This window comes from Nematolebias whitei, chromosome 10 (assembly GCF_014905685.2).
Source record: "Nematolebias whitei isolate Nwh7 chromosome 10, NemWhi1, whole genome shotgun sequence".
Classification (NCBI taxonomy): Eukaryota; Metazoa; Chordata; class Actinopteri; order Cyprinodontiformes; family Rivulidae; genus Nematolebias; species Nematolebias whitei.
The window spans coordinates 14,067,252-14,084,877 of NC_056507.1; the positions used below are offsets into that span (position 1 = coordinate 14,067,252).

The 17,626-nt window shown below is 37.6% G+C and overlaps 1 protein-coding gene across 1 annotated transcript; it reads left to right on the forward strand.

The window, feature by feature from the left end:
* Nucleotides 1–979: 979 nt before the first annotated feature.
* tat (tyrosine aminotransferase) lies at nucleotides 980–13,735 on the forward strand. The gene is made up of 12 exons (XM_037682682.1): nucleotides 980–1,013; nucleotides 4,373–4,662; nucleotides 4,904–5,008; nucleotides 5,159–5,226; nucleotides 5,388–5,546; nucleotides 6,429–6,567; nucleotides 6,676–6,728; nucleotides 9,955–10,107; nucleotides 10,878–11,006; nucleotides 12,960–13,043; nucleotides 13,317–13,415; nucleotides 13,503–13,735. Exons 2-12 carry the CDS (start codon nucleotides 4,380–4,382, stop codon nucleotides 13,641–13,643), a joined length of 1,413 nt encoding a protein of 470 aa, XP_037538610.1. The 5' UTR covers nucleotides 980–1,013; nucleotides 4,373–4,379; the 3' UTR covers nucleotides 13,644–13,735.
* Nucleotides 13,736–17,626: the final 3,891 nt, after the last annotated feature.

The window sequence follows — 17,626 nt, forward strand, 5'->3', positions numbered from 1 at the left end:
TTGTTTGAGTCTGTTCCTTTCTGAGTAACTGCATGGAAACCTTCTCTCCTCTTCACTCAAAAAAATAAAAAATTACATCACAATAAAACTAATTATTTGTTTCTAAGACATAAAATGTCATCCATTTATATTACCTCATAATTAGCGCATGCTTTCTTGATTCCTTGTAAAGGCTGCTTGTGTCATTTTCATTCATCTCCAGCTGTGTTACAGATTACGTAACATCTGGATGTTGTGTCATTAAGCTCAACAGTCAGTAGGTAAGTTAATAAATAAAAACAACCCTTTTGAAGTTTCTTTTATCGATTCAACAAAACGAATCACGCGGCAGTAAAGCAAACAAATGCTTTAAAAGAGATTTAATTTCTAGGCAAGTTTGAGCAATTGAAAGAATATCAGTTGATTTAGGGAAGAAAAAAAGCTTTAAATTATATTTTTAAAATCTCCTAAATCCTTGAGTTAAGTCATGTTTGAAATAATTTGATCAAAATGTTGATATGATGTGTTTGTTAGATGTTGTAGATGGTGGTTAGATGCATGTCTAATCTGAGGCAGGAGGAGTTGCAACATACTGCAAGAATTTAAATATATATAGTTTTTTTTTATTGTAAACACTGTAAAATAAACAGATGCGTCACTCAGGTGGATATTTTCCACCCTGAAGCTGCACGTTGTGTTCTCTCTGTCCCTGACGTGCAGGACGCGCCCCTGCAGGAGCCAACAGGCTGGGCTGTGTTGGTTGAAGCCGGGCCCCTCCCGCCTCAGAGACCCCGTGATTCAGCGTTTAGGGTGGAATGGTTGTGATTAGTGATGTAAAGGGGGTGTAAGGACACAGCCTCCAGCCTTCACCAATGAAAACCTGAATCTGGGCATGGCTCAGCACCCATATTCAGACATCTTCCTATAAAATACCTCTATAAGTACATCCTCCGGTCTCATTTGAACATTTTGTTTATCTGTGATCAACCTGCACTGAATTCTTTTTGGAGACACTGAGTTGAAGCTTTCATAAGGTAAGATTTTGTCCTTACATTGCATTATTTTAAGTAATTATCTTAATGAAAATGAATTAGTTAAACAATATGGAGCTGCATGATGATTAAATAACAGTTACAGATTTTATCTTACTGTATTTGGTCATGCACATCTATGGTTATGTTAAGAAGCTGTGAGTCAGCTTAATAAGTTTTTTTGCACTTTTGTTTTGTCATTTTGATTGTCTTTTCTTTTTTTTTAACCTTGGTCATATGTTTTATATAGGTTGTAAAAAGATTCATGTGTTTTGTGCCAATTCTAAAAAAAGTCAGTTTGGAATTAATTAATTTTTTTATTTTTTTATCATTGCGCTAACAAAACAGAAAATTAAAAACCAGAAATACAAAACCTTAAATAGGCCGTCTAATAAAGTTGTCAGGTCCTCTGGACGGAATCGTCATTGTTGAAAACGTTTCATCTTTTATCCAAAAAGTTATTCAGTCTGAAACTTAAGAAACTTAGCCTTAAAAATAGTCCACTATGACTAGGTGCTATTTATAAGGCTGAGTTTCTTGCAGGATCTCAGACTGAAGAAGTTTTTGGATAAAAGACGAAATGTTTCAACAAAGAATAATTAATTTGGAGTACCTGACTTAACTTTGTTAGATTTTTCTGCCTGGATTATTGAGCATGAGTCAGGGTTTTAAGGGATTTAATTATATATTTTTTTGCATCTTTATTTGTTTTTTTTGTGTGTGTGTAAACAGCTTTTTTAACTGCATTTTTTTTCTTTAAATATGCCAAAATCCACAGTTTTAACAGTTAAAACCAACACAATCTTCCTTAAAGTAAAATGCCATGACCCAACTGATCCTCTCCATGTTACATTTAATAGTTTATTTCTTGATTAGTGCTGATAAAAAAAGTAATTATATATATATATTTTTTTCACAATATGTGGAAGGTTTGCACCCAAAATGCAGATTGGACACAAGGAGCTAAAAAAAAAAAAAAAACCCTGACTTGTTTTAGTATCCGTCCATCCATTACCTTCTGTTTGTGCCGAAGTCAGATCAGCTTGAGCAGGGAGGTCCAGACATCTCTTCCACATCCACCTCTTCCAGCTTTTCTGGGAGGACTCCAAGGCATTCCCAGGTCAACCGAAAGACATAGTCTCTCCAGTGTGTCCTGGGTCTTCCACGGGTCTTCTTCAGGGTCTCCCTCTCGGACATGCCCAAAGCACCTCCCTAGGGAGGCACCCAGGGAGCATCTTTACCAGATGCCTGAACCACCTCAGCTGGCTCTTCTAGATGTGGAGGAACAGCAGTTCTACTCTGAGTCTCTCCTGGATGACTGAACTTCTCACCCTGTCTCTATGGGAGAGTCCAGCTACCCTGCAGAGGAAACTCATTTCAACCGCCTGCATCCGTGATCTCATTCTTGCAGTCACTACCCAGAGTTTGTGAACATAGGTGAGGGTAGGAACAAAGACCAAGAAAAAAGAGCTTTATTTTGCAGCTCAGCTCCCTCTTCACCACAACAGACCAGCACAGAATCTGCAATACTGCAGATGCTGCACCAATCCATCTGTCAATCTCACATTCCATTCTTCCTTCACTCATGAACAAAACCCCAAGATACTTGAACTCCTCGACTTGAGGCAGAACCTCACCCTCGACCTGAAGAGAGCAATCCACACTTTTCTGACTGAGGACCATGGCCTCAGATTTGGATGTGCTGATTCTCATCCCAGCCACTTCACACTCAGCCGCACACTGCTTCAGTGAGAACTGAAGATCACGGCGCAATGGCACCAACAGTATCACATCATCCACAAATAGCAGAGATGGAATCCTGAGGCCACCGAACCAGAATCCCTCCGCCCCTGACTGCTACAAGAAATTCTGCCCATGAAAGTAATGAACAGAATCAGTGACAATGGGCAGCCCTGGCAAAGTCCAACTCCCACCCTGAAGGGGTCTGACTTACTGGCGGCAATGTGAACCAAACTCTTGCGCTGCTTGTATAGGGACTGAACAGCCCATTGCAATGGGCCCCCAATCCCATACTCACGGAACACCTCCCACAGCGTACCCCAAGGAACATGGTCAAATGCCTTTTACAATTTGACAAAACACCTGTAGACTGGATGGGCAAACTCCCATGACCCCCCAAGGACCCTAGTGAGGGTAAAGAGCTGGTCCAGTGTTCCACAACAAAGAGGGAACCCGCATTTTTCCTCGTGGACCTGAGGTTCGACCGTTAATCGGACCTGCTTACCCAGTACACATGAACAGACCTTACCAGGGAGGCTAAGGTGAGTGATGTCCCTATAATTGGAGCACACCTTCCAATTCCCTTTATCAAGAGGAGAACCACCACCACAGTCTGCCAGTCCAGTGGCACTGCCCCTAATGTCCACGCAATTTTGCAAAGGCATGTCAACCAAGACAGCCCCACAACATCCAGAGCCTTAAGGAAATCAGGGCGGATTTTGTCCACACCCGGAGCCCTGCCACCACTGAGCTTTTTTATCTACCTCCTCAACCTCAACCACGGTTATGGACAGACCAACCCCGAAGCCCCCCGACTAAGCTTCCTCCATGGAAGACGTGCAGGTGGGATTGAGAAGGTCCGAGATGTATTCCTTCCACCTCCGGATGACATCACTGGTTGAAGGTCAACAGCACCCTACCTTCACTGAACACAGTGTTAGTAAAGCGGGCCCTTCCCCAGAGTGTCCACCATCAAGTTCAAGGATGGCCACTGTGAGAAGTGCCAACAACCTTGCGGCCACTGCTCAAGGCAGATACTGTACCTCAATAATTGTAATGTGAATCATGGCCCACTCAGACTCAATGTCCCCCACCTCAGCTGGGATGAAGTTAAAGTTCTCCCGAACTTGTTTTATTAACAAAAATAAAACAAAAGTCTGTCAAGGTAACAAAATTTACACCCAGTTTAAGAAAGGCACAATGCATGATGTTTGACTGATTTTTGTACTGAACATAAAGTAGTAAATATGGTGGATGATCCTGAGGAGGAGATGAGAAATAGCTGAGCTGAGTGAGACAGGACACAGAAGTGAGTGGACATAGAAGGACAGGGGAGCAGGAAACTGATTGAGGCAACAACAAAAAAAGAAACAGAAAAGCTGATGAAATTAAAAAACTAATTAACTGAAAACGAATCGCAAAATATACATAACCCTTAAATATGAAACACAAAAGACTAGAAATAAACCAACAAAAACATGGATCCTGATGTATTTTATTGAGTGCATCTCTGTACAAAGAGTCATGTGAAGCAAAAAGAAGCTATACGTGATTATTAGCATAAACAAGGTTACACATGCTGTAAATGTGTTGTTACTGATGCTCGTTTCCTCCACTATCAGATCCAAGATGGACAACAAAGCCTATTTGGTTCAGGTGAACGGTAATGGAGTTCACGGCAAAACTGTGGTCCAACCAAAACCCCTGAATGGGACAGGGGTCACTGGGAAGGGGATGCACCACGTCAATGTCAACGGCAGCTTGTATCCGGCCAAGACCAAGAGCCGCAGGCAGAGGTGGGAGGTGAAGGCTTCGGAGATGGCCAACAACACGCTCAACCCCATCAGGGCCATCGTGGACGGGATGAAACTCAGCCCAAATCCTGACAAACCCATGATCGCACTTTCCATAGGTGGGGGGCTTTTTAATGTACTTTGCTCTCCTGCATCTATTGTTGGTTTAAAGCTTTCTATAGTTCTGCCTTGGTTCACAAAACAAAACAAAAAAACTAAAGTTTGGACACATTTGCTCAGTAGTTTTGAATGAACAAGTATCTAAACATTTGATGTGCACTTTGTCGCACATTTACATGCTCTTTGTCTAGTTATTCCACTAATACCACTAATCTCTTTAAGTTTATATTCACTTTTCAGGTGATCCCACGGTGTTTGGAAACCTGCCTACAGATGATGCTGTTCTTCAGGCCATGAAAGATGCCATAGACTCCCAAAAATACAACGGCTACGCTCCTTCTGTGGGTGAGTCACACTGGTGAACAAAACTCGTCAATCTAAATCAAAGGTGCTTCAATGAAAGAATCAAACAGATTGGGATGAAGTTTGTTGGTGGTGTTTTGAGGCTGTTGTATATTTCTTCTTACCATGTTTTTTTTTTATGTGCACCTGCAGGTTACTTAAAGAGTCGACAAGTGGTGGCCAACTTTTACAGCTGCCCTGAAGCTCCACTGGAGGCAGAGGTGCCCTCTCCTTTACCATATTGTCTTTTGGACAGACTACAGTAATTTATGTAATGTGCTTGTCTTTGAATTAGATAACGTGTCATAGTAACTGTTAATCCTGCCAAAACAAATAAAAGCTTTGATGCTTTCAGATGTAACATGTCCTCACTCTATTCCAGGACGTGATTTTGACCAGCGGCTGCAGTCAGGCCATCGAACTGGCTATCAGTGTCTTGTGCAACCCTGGAGACAACATTCTGGTTCCCTGCCCAGGCTTCTCTTTATATAAAACTCTGGCTGTTTCCACAGGCATCGAGGTCAAATTATACAACTTATTGGTGAGTAGAAGGTCCGGCTCAGATTTTTGTATAAAAAATATTAATTTCTGTATATCGTCTGTTAACGAAAGTCATGCTGGGCAGAACAAAACTTCCTGCAGCGGTAAACCGTCTTAGAGAAGAGTACACCTGTATACTGAAACATTTTTAAATAACATGAATATGGTCAATATTTTTTGCTTATTTATGCTGTTTACACCTTTTTTATATTTGTCCAAGTTTTATTGTTGATTTGTTTTGATTTTTAATTTGATTGCTGGAAAAGATTCAACATTTTTATTACTTATATGTTTTCTTTATTTGACTTATTAGAAATTTTCTTTTTTTTTCAGGGTTAGCATAAAAGGTTTAAACAAGCAGTTTTCAGATATTGAAGAAGGGCTCAAAATGAAACAAAACTTTTGTTCAGGCAATGAATAAATGTTGACTTGGCTAAGATTAAAATTTTGGCATCTTTTGATGTTAAGTAATTTTTATAAAAAACTGCGAAAAGTTCAAGGATTGGGTCCCACGTGAGAGCAGAAAAGTAAGTTTGTATAGAAAATATTAACTAATGGTCAGTATGTATTTAAAGCTCAAACGTAAAAATAATTTTGTAATCTTGTGGCACACCTAAAAATAAATTTAACTGTAAAATTTCAGATTTGAGAAGTGGAGCTGGGTCATACTGGGTTATTTTTGCAGATATAAATATCTTGGATGCTAATCAAATTGAAACCATTTGTCCACTTAACCAATCACTGACTTGGTTAAAGTTGGGAGCAGAAAGCAAAAAACAAATTTCATCTTTAATTTGTTGGAGCAGAAGAAACAAGTTCTTAAAACATTCAAAATATTCCAGTGCTGCTTTTTTTCCCACATCCTGGTCCTTTTTTTTTGCAGCCGGAGAAGTCGTGGGAGATCGACCTGCAGCACATGGAGAGCCTCATCGATGAGAGGACATCCTGTCTGATTATCACTAACCCGTCCAACCCGTGCGGGTCCGTCTTCAGCCGGGAACACCTGCAGAAGATCCTCAAAGGTTGGCTGCACGTCTGACCCACTCTGCTTCACCGCTTTAAATTCTGCAAAAACTTGATCATACGTCTATCAGATAAAAACATTTGTTAAAGTTTGTTTTCTCCCCCAGTGGCTTCCAAACACTGTGTTCCCATCCTGGCAGATGAAATCTACAGTGACATGGTGAGTCCAACTGCATGAGAAGACACGTTGGCAGGTTGACTCTGAGTAACACCAGCGAGGCACATTTTTCTCCATGATGAGAGGAGAGGTTGTGTTTTTATTGGGTGGTATTTGGCTCTGGATGGTGGGTTCCCAACCTGAGAATCACAGGACCATGAGTTTGATGAGCCGGAACCAGAGAGGTCAGCGAGGGCAAGATGTGAGTCATGATAGTGGAAAAGAAAACCGATCTAAAGTAACAAATTGGTTTGATTTTAATACCAAACACTGTAAACAGTCCCAAGCAGATATGACTGACATCCATCTTCCTGGTTGAGTTACCAGCTTGTGGTGGTGGCAGAACTGTAATTGCCTTTTAAAGGCTAAGTGCAAAGGTAGGCAAATTGAAAATTTGTCTTTCGTGGCATCAATGTGAACTTTGGAACATTTGCAATAGCTGAAGGCCACACAAACACCATCAAAGATGAACAAACACACATTCACAACCTGACGAGGGCAGTTAAGGACACTGAAGCAATGCAGAGGTTTGCATTGACAAAATCTCATCAAACTCCAGTTTGCATGTTTGAGCTGACACACATCTGCATCAAACTTTATGCATTTTAAAGCTCTTTGTTAGTACGGCTGGTTGAGCAGCATTGGACTGCTGAATCGTACATCTGAACGTTTTCTGCACAGATGCATGATTTCTCTGAGCATGTGAGTTTTCCTCTAGTGCTCCTGTTTCCTCTCATAGACCAAAAACATGCATGTTGGATTAATTTGCTTCTCTAAATTGTCCCTGTATGAGCGTTTGAGTGTGAATAGTGGTGATTTGTCCAGGGTGTACACCACCTCTGGAAACAGGTGACCGCTGCTCCCAGTGACCCTGAACAGAAACAACATCCCTGATTTTTCTTCTGATCGCGTGAAACTAAAAAGATTTACTCTTGTAGCTGGAGACACTAGTAAAAAGTCACAGTTTCACCTGATTTATTCATTGATTTTTACTGAGTGACTTATTTGTTAAAACTGTCTGATACAAAATAATGGAAATACAGTTGTTGACCTGCATTCATCATCATTCATCACCAGGTGCACATTTTTTTTAACTTTGCAGTGGCAGGACTTTTCATTTTTATTATTGTTTTTAGTTCGTTTTTACAAACGTAACACTTCCTTTTTTTATCAGCCTATAGCAAAAACATACTTTGTCCAGAATTCTATATTAAAATCTGCATAAAATGCCAAAGATAACTAAGTTGGATGCACATGAGACTGTATTTTAGCACCAACCAGCGTTGTTACCTGATGATACAGTAGGTGCATCTCTCAGGTCCTGTGTCAGGTCTGATTCAAAGAAGCCGTGACTCTCTGGAATCAAACTGTGAAGAACTGCGAGGCGGATCAGTAGTCATGTGTTCTTGTTAGACATGAGCTGTAAGAAATAGCAGAGTTTGTGTTTCAGCTAAAACTTGAGTCTAACCAGCGACTGTGAATAATTACAGTTTGAAGGCCTGCTGCTTGGTCCTGAAAGAAGCTGATGTTTGTCAAACTACAATCAAGGTTACTGGGTGCATGCACCCCTTCTGGCCATCTCACCATTAAACAAGAACAGATCAGAATGACTGAGCACTTTTTCTTGTCTGCATGTGTTTGCAGTTAATGCAGAAACAGGGAGGAATGAGGGGCGTGTGGTGGGTGAAGAGGGGGGTTAATAGTTCCTTACTTTATGTCTCCAGTATTCGAAGGTCTGGGCTGCAGGTTTACCTTATTTGACTCTTCTACCAACTCTTCAGAATATTTTTATGTATATTTGCACTTTTCGTATCCTTGAGGAAGATTGTCCCCACAAATCAAAAGAAATGCTTTAAGTCACTCAACTATACAAATACATTTATTCTGTTGTTTGCTGTTACGTCACTCGTCTCAATCTGGCCAATAGGATGGGGGGGCAGTGTCTCACTCCACACCATCTTTACCGCACAGCTTTAATGAGAAACAGCTTTTTGGGCGCAGCATGCTGCGGTAACTGCATCTTCTCACGCTATATGCCTTTTGTTGCTGTTTTCTTCCTCTTCAGACAGAATGTTACGTAACGTCACAGACTTGAACTTACATTTATAAAGCAACTGTTCCAAGCTGCTCATAAATAAGTATTTTGCAGGAATATTTGAGCAAAAACAAGCAAGTTTAAATTAAAAACTGCTTTTTTAATTTTATTTTGAAGGTAAAATCTTTTGTGTTTTTGAACTCATACCCTGACTGAACTAAATTGTTGTAAAAATAGTAGCTAGTACATTAATAAATGAAAATTTAGATATTTTTAGCACAGTTTTGTGTTTTTTGTCATGTATTAAAATGTCTCAAATAGCAAATCTGCCTAATTATTGATTAATAAAATATGTAGTTTTTTTATATTGTTGCACAAATGAATGAATTCTCCTTTTGTTAAAGAATTTGGGCCTAAAGTTGAATTTGTCAATATTTTACAAAATATATAACTTGAACAGTGAACTTGCCATTCCAGAAATAGTACAACTCTGTTGGTTTTGAATTGTTTAACTCAGATTTTTTTGTTCTTGGAGACACACTTTTGGTATTTTGATCACACATTTGTTTGCAGCTGCTAATAAACTAACAAAATGAAAGAGATTTTAGGATAAATAAGCAAAAAAACAAACAAACAAAAAGTTTGTTCTGCTCTCTTTTGTCATTTTTCATGTGCTTTTTCGAAATCTATCCAGTTCTTACAATTCGGTTTTTTATGTTTTATGAATTTTGACATATATAACTCACAATTAATATTTTTGTTTGCCAAAATAAGTTTTGGTAACAGGCAGCATTATCTGCACATGTTGGATCATGTTGTCTTCATAGGAAGAGTCAAATCGGTCGAGATGTAGTGTTTTGGGTGACAATTCTTGCTGTGCAACATGAAACCAGCATAAATATTAGTTGAATTTTTTTCATGAAAAAATAAATACGACAACAAATCTTGTCTGCAAGACCACAAAGATCTGCTGTGACCTAAACCACATACATAAATGTAATATTACTGGAAAATAACACAGTATAACACCACAGAGTCAGTATACTTTGAACAAAAGAACAGAAAATAAAATCATGAAAAGGAGTGCCTGAGTAGAAAGACACAAGGCAGTAATGGTGCAAACATTTTGGTGAAGTAGGTTTTTGTTTTTCATCTTTCTATCATCTGGGTTGTGCTTCTTTCTCTTGTCCTCAGGTATTCCCAGGATGCAACAGTCCTTCCTTGGCATCCCTCAGCAGTGACGTCCCCGTCCTTTCCTGCGGTGGCCTGGCCAAACGCTGGCTGGTTCCTGGATGGAGGATGGGATGGATCCTCATCCATGACAGGAATGACATATTTGGATCTGAGGTAAACAACTCTTTTTTATTTATTTTTTTTTAATATGAAAAAAAAAAAAAAGTTTGAAGGATAATGTCTGTTCATTAATATCCAGATCCATTAAAAGCTGATTTCAATTTTTAATTTGTTTAAATTTAAGGGCTGTGTACAGTGAAGAAAGATGAGGTTTATAATAAATAAAGCTACTAAATATGGAAAACTACGCAAAGCATTCTGATAATTGTTGACTTGAACTGTTATTCTGCAGCATCTTTTAGGTTTAGGTGTTCAGGTTCACGGTAGTTCCTTTTAAAGTGCACATTTAGTGCAGAGCAGCATTTTTGTTTTCCAAAACTCTTCTGCAATTTTCTGTCCTTCACTTTTTTGCAATCAAAGTTATTTAAAAATTAAAAATACGAGTTCCAAAAACTGAAAGCAATTTAAAAGTCTCAGTTTGGTCCTAATTATACAAGTTGATGGTGAATAGAGGTATTTCAGAGATTCTGCATTTATTCTTCTATGCAGGAAAATAAAATAAAGCAGCTGATGTCCTGCTTAGAGGAACCAGAAACATGACATTAATTTGCAACATTTGGGTTTGACACATTTAACAGCCAAAAAAAAAATTACATCTACAAGTAAAACTGGTAAAATAATGTCAATATTCTACTTTTAAATGCTTGCTTGCAGACATGAAATTTTTATTTATATATATTTATATTTCAAGATGTGGTTTCATGTGTGGTTAATGTTGCAGTAAGTTGTTGCACCTTTAGTTTACTGTCATGTTGGCGTTTCAGATCCGACAAGGTTTGGTGAAACTGAGTCAGCGTATTCTGGGAGCCTGCACCGTCGTCCAGGGAGCGCTGGAGAGCATCCTGAATAATACGCCTCAGAGCTTTTACAGCAACACCATCAGCTTCCTGAAGGTACTGGAGGGAAATCTTTACAGAATTTATTAATTTTTTTATTATTCCCGATGACGTTTTTCAGTTCTCCCTGCGCCTACATGACTTTATTTAACTAAATGCTCCAGTTTATAGTAGAAAACCAAAAATGACCAACTAGATATTGGCGGCACAACTGTGAGAAGTGAGCGACAGCTGAAACAGAAGGAAACAGCTGTAGAAAACGAATGTTTAAGTAAAACTACTGTTCATCAGCTCACACTGCGTCACTGAGACAGTTATCTTAATTTGACAGGAAACATTTTCAAGATAATGTGTTTTAAATTGAGGAACAGCCTGACCAGACCACTTGTGTCAGAAATCATGTAAAACAGGCAACTATTCCTCAACAAATAAAGTTCTGGTCATTTTGTGTGTGTGTCAATGACGAGTATTTTATTATTAAAGATGGACTAAATTAGTGTTTGTTCAGTGATCCAGGCATAATTAGAGGTTTGCTGCAGCTGCTCCTCTCCGTTTATCTCTTCTTGAATCTTTATGTAGTGCTTGTTCGCTCAGAAAGCTCATTCCATTGGTCAAAAGTACAACATTTAAAATTGTGCCCAACAAAAGAGACGAAAAGTGCAAGGTAAATACAAAACTAGCACAACAAGAAAACAGTAGCTAAAATAAGCTGAACAGTACATTTAAATGCCTAAAAAATGAATGCTGACTACATTTAAACAAGCAGAAGGGAAGCTAAATGTTACAATGAGCAGAAAAGTATCTAAAAGCTAAAATTACCCAGATAAAAGCTAACATCAGCTTAAGAAAACAAAAACAGAGCCATATGACAGATTTCAAAGAGAACAATGATTTCAAGAAGTCAACAATATTTCTACTGGTAAAATATTTATATGCTATGTGAAATATTTTAAAATGGGATGTATGATATTTCACATTACATATAAATATTTTACCTCTAGAAATATTGTTAATTCCTTAAAATCTTTGAAATCTGTCAGCTATGACTGTTTTTGTTTTCTTAAACATATTTTAGCTTCTAGCTGGTTATTTTTAGCTTTTATGTACTTTTTTGCTCATTGTAACATTTAGCTTCCCTTTTTCTTGTTTAAACGTGTAGCCAGCATTTATTTTTTATGCATTTAAATACTGTTCAGCTTATTTTAACTGTTTTCTTGTGCTATTTGTGCCTTTTAGTTACCCCTCATAGATTTTTTTTAATATAAAATTGTTCAGCTGATTTTAGCTTTTAGGTGCAATTATACAATTTTTAGCTTTTAGCTTTGATATATAATTTTAGCTACTGTTTTGCTCTTTTAGCTACAGTTTGCAGTTTTTACCCTTCAGGTTCTGTTTAGCTATTTTCAGCTTTTCACTACTATTCTGCTTGTTTTAGCTTTTAGATATTTTTCTGCTGTTTCAAACTCTCAGTTTTTCTTTGTGTTTTAGGTTTTAGTTATACTGGTCTGCTCATTTTAGCCACTGTTTTGCTAATTTAGCTGCAGTTTAGTTTTTCTTAGCTTAACTACTGTTCTGCATATTTTAGCTTTTAGTTAATTGTAACTTTTAGCTTCCCTTTTGCTTGTTTAAACTTGTAGGCAGCGTTACTTTTTTTTTTTTTTAGGTTTTTAAATGTACTGTTCAACTTATTTTAGCTACTGTTTTCTTGTTGTGCTCTCCATGCCTTTTAATTACCCCTTATGGGCAAATGCTTTTTTAAATAGAATTGTGCTGCTGATTTTAGTTTTTTGTTGCTTTAGCAACAAAAAAAAAACCCCAAAAAAACTGTTAGATTTGTCTTTTTGTTCTGCTTGCTTAAAATTTAACAACCCATTTAACAATTTATTCTTGAGCTAATTTCAGCAGAGCCATTTTCACTTTCGCGGGGCATTTGTTGTAGGAAATGTGACTTCTACTTTGTTTATCATTCTGACAATCACATAAAACTGGACTTTTCTTTTTAATCCTCAGTCAAACTCAGAGATTTGTTTCAACAAGCTGTCCACTGTCCCTGGCTTAAACCCCGTGATGCCTTCAGGAGCCATGTACCTCATGGTCAGTACCAAACAACTGTGAGGTTTGGGTTTAAAGTGAGGGACAAAAGTTTAATAATATGACAAGATTTAAGTTGAAAACTGATTTTACTCAGAATTTACTTGTTTTGTGTTTGAAAATGTAGCTCTGAAGGTGAAACTTGATCTTTCATGGATGTCGTAAAAAATAGTTTCACTGAACTTTATGTTTATGAGAGATACCATTGACACTCTACAGTAGGTTTTATCTCATTATTAACATTTCAAACCGGAATTTGTCTGCACATTAATACAGGTAGGGATTGAAATGAGCCACTTTCCGGACTTTAAAAACGATGTGGACTTCACTGAACGGCTGGTGACCGAACAGTCGGTCTTCTGCCTGCCTGCTACAGTAAGTTCAATTCATCTTTAACCCATCATTACTATGCCTCCAAAGTAAAACTGAGAAAATAAAAACATCTGGTTTGTCGACCAACAGGCGTTTGAGTACCCCAACTTCTTCCGCATCGTGGTGACGGTTCCGGAGGACATGATGGTGGAGGCCTGCGCTCGGATCAGGGAGTTCTGCCAGTGTTACTACCGGCCTCTCGGCTGCGACAGCCACAATCTGGACCAGTGATGCAGCCGAGCCGAAGCAGTGAGACGAGCAGCATCCACTCACAAATATCACCCTTGAAATCTCACCACGTTATGAACGAAACATTTAGAAATCTGACGTCGTGATTATCGTCATCGCCATGACAACCAAAGCTTCCTATCAGTGTTCCTTTTTGACGATGAAACAAGAAGACCTAATATTTATATATTTTTTACAGACAACCTATATCCCTTTCTTCGTCTTTTGTACATTTATATAATTTTTGTGACTTTTGTGACTCTCAGGATGTTTCTTTACAAAATAAACCTGATTATTTTCTGGTCACTCTTCAGAGGAATGTGGATCCATCATCTTTTGCTTGTTTTCAACTGCATGTTCAAGCTCTTTATCTGAAGCTTCTTTGTATATTGTTCATGTGTTATTACAGTATTTTGCGTGTATCTTACATTATATTTCCTGTTTGTGTTTTGTACAGTTATTTTGGTTTTAATTGTCTAAAAAAAATAACTCTACTGGTGTTAACCAATCTTTACACCATTTTACAACTCAAGCTTTCTCACCTAAATGCAGTATTTTAGATTCATGATCTTCTGGTTATGAATATTTTCCTGTTTCACACAGTGTGGCTCACACACATGTTCAAATACACAAGTTCAAGAGAACTTTAAGCCTAATGAGGCTGTTCTTGTTTAATCTGAGGAACTCTATTGAGTTTGTTATAAACATAACAGCTGAACACAGAGATTTTTTTAAGGTAACCTTATTTAATTTAAAGGTTTGTGATGTTTGAGGAGAGAGTCTTGTCTCTTAGTCAGGCTGTTTCACACATATTAATAAATAAGTTCATAAATTCATGCATTCCCTTTAAGTTTAAACATAAGCATCAAACCTGAAAGCGTGTGCACAGTTGTGTCTGTACTCCTGTTGAGCTTCCTGAGGAAACTCTGTCCTGCCAATAAAAAGACCAGATTTTGTCCAGAAACAAGGAAAATGTAAATAAGTTTTGAGAAGTTGTGCCAATACTATTTTTATACGAATAAAAATAAACAAAACAGCATAAATGTTTAGTTTAATATGCATGAGTGAAGGTTTTGTTTGGTAACGTTGTACTTAAAAAAAATAAAGATTTTTGTTGCAATAGAGTGTTTGGAAGTGAGTGTTATTAAAGCATACTTGTAAATAGCTGACTTTCAATCAAAAATATAAACTTTTTTTTTCAATTAAGTCAACAAAAGCAAAATAAATATGTGACAGAGTGAAATGAGGACAGAGAATGAGGGGAGAAATAAACCGATGTGAATTTACTAACAGAGACGAGAAGTGAAACAAAAAAATCTGCTGATTAACACACACACACACGCACACACACACACACACACACACACATAAAAATATATATTAAAACAAAGCGTCACTTGAGAGTTGAATTTTACTCAGTTTCTGATAATATTTGATCCCACTCAAAATTAGTGTAAAATTTACTCTATGGCGAGAGGAAACGCACGTTAACACAAAATTATTATTTTATACACAGAGTGCATGCACATTTAAAAGTGAACACATTTGTTTAGAGTTTGTACTTTTTGTGAGTTGAAAAGCAATACAGATTCTCAGGATGCTCGGGTAGAAGGGGAAGTTAATTGGATCTTTGTGAAAACGATGATGACGGAGCTTAAGATCACAGAAATGTCCAACAGGTTCCAGCTAAACACACACACACGCACACGTGTTGTGAATTACTAAGGAAATGCATCACAATTTTAAAAAGTCTCTCATTTTGGCACCTTGCCCATCCTTGCAGACTCTTTCAGGGCCAAAGGCGATGATCTTCATCACAACTCAGTGAAGAGGATGATGGTGAAGATGATGAAGGTGTAGGTCAACATACCAACCACACAAATGCAAACAGAGCTGTCATAGGATTGAAGTTTCTAGAAAATTCAAAGCTGGAGCTATCGAAGGTGAGTGTGTTTGTGTGTTACCATGGGCTGGTTGTAATGCTCGACACCCATTAGGACTACGTTAATGAAGATGATGGTGTTCGTGGTGATTTCCAGGAATCTGCTTTTACACCAAAAAAAGCATTATTCGAAGAGTGCTGTGGCTGAAGTTTAAAGTGTCTCCCCACTGCTGAACCCAAAATGAAACATCTTCTTTTGAATGTGTTTCTTGCACAAAGATAATGTGCACTTTTTCCCCTTTACAAAACAAGTAAATACTGGTACTTTTCCTTTTTGTGATGTTTCTTAATTAGTCCACTTGCATTAATGAATAAAAGAGAGATTTCACTTAGTGTAAACATAACAAAGAAAATAAAAATAGAAAGAATAAATAAAATTGCTCAGTAATACTTCCAAATGAGTCACCAAAATAAAGTTTATAGGAACAAACCCCATGGAACATAAAATCAGAAACTTGTTAAACATGGAACCATCTAATTTATGGATTCAAACTGTCTATTAATGCACATGTGTCAAACACAAGACCTGGGGCCCAAATGTGGCCCTCGTTGACATCTTATCTGGCCCCAAGATGGTATTGTAAATGTAAAATACTTTTATCAATTTAATTTTTTTCAGTAATATTTGATTATGATGTCAAAAGTGCAACAGAGAGCGTCAAATGAGACCAATCAATGTCTTGTTGAGGAACCTGCAACCAAGAAAAGATGTTGGGTATCTAAATTCAGTTAATGTAGATTCTGAAACTGGCCCTTAATTTGACAAAGGGTTTCATTTTGGCCCCTTTTGTAAATGAGTTTGACACCCCTGCTTGCTCACGTAGGGACCCCTGAACATGGTCTTCAGACCCCTATTTTTCTTGCCTGCTCCACTTGGGCCAAACAGCCAAAGCGAAGGTTAAGATCCTTGCAGATAGGATGGCGTTTTATTGCTCTCCACAGTTCATCCCTGTAGATCCTGGCCGTAAACTGTATGATAATTTGTCGAGGGGGGTTGATGGTCTTCCCCAAATGGTGCACAGAATCTACAATCCAAATCTTCTCCTTCCAGTGTGGAACAATCTTCAGCAGGAGGTCAACAATTAGCTCACGAGTGGTTTTATCTTGAGACCATTCAGCTCCATCTTCTTTTGTTAAAAGAAATACTTCTGAATATGTTAGATTTAGGAAAATGTACTGGAAATAATTACTTCCAGCCTTAATTATAAAGGTGTGCTAAATTATATCCTGTAAGCTGATTTAATACAACAAATACATTATATAAATTTTGATACTAATAAAATGTATTTATGAAACATGACATGTTTATTAATACTAATTTTAATATATCTTTCCACACATTGATTAATTTTCCTAGAGATTTTTATAATTCTGTTTATGAATAAAAACTGCCTTCATTTACTTTCAAAATTAAAATTCATTAGAAAAATGTGTACAGTATTGGTTGATTGATTGGACTGTAACGTATTTACGCTGTCAATGCGCCCTCTGGTGGACCCATTACTGACAACAGAAGACCTTTATTTTAATAATAGTCATTTTTTATGAGATTTACTGTTGAAACCTATACTCCTGGCATACTTTGTACCCACATTTCCTGCAAAAGTTTTATTTTTTCAGGAAAAATTGCATTAAAGTCGAAAGAATGAAAATCTATCAATTTTGTGATCTGCAACGTCTAAAACAATTCCTTTAAAATTGAATGGTTAACCAACTTATTAAAAGGAAACAATGCACTTTGAAACATTAAGCGCATGCGCAAATGAGCTGAAGGTCTTTCAGCGCATGCGCAAATGAGCTAAGGAACGGTTCTTGCTTCCGGGGAACAGATCGTGTAGTGACAGAGCTTTAGACTTTGCAAATAACTAAATGGATGGATTTTCAGTCTTTGGTCACCTGCAATATTTCCTAGAAAAGAAAACTTTTGCACGAGATGTGGATATTTGTTCCAGGAAAAAAATCAAACGTATGTCTCCAAAATTCCTTGTGAAAGGTAAAAGCCATGTAAAGACAGTTTAATTTTGATTTACTTGCTCGCAATATA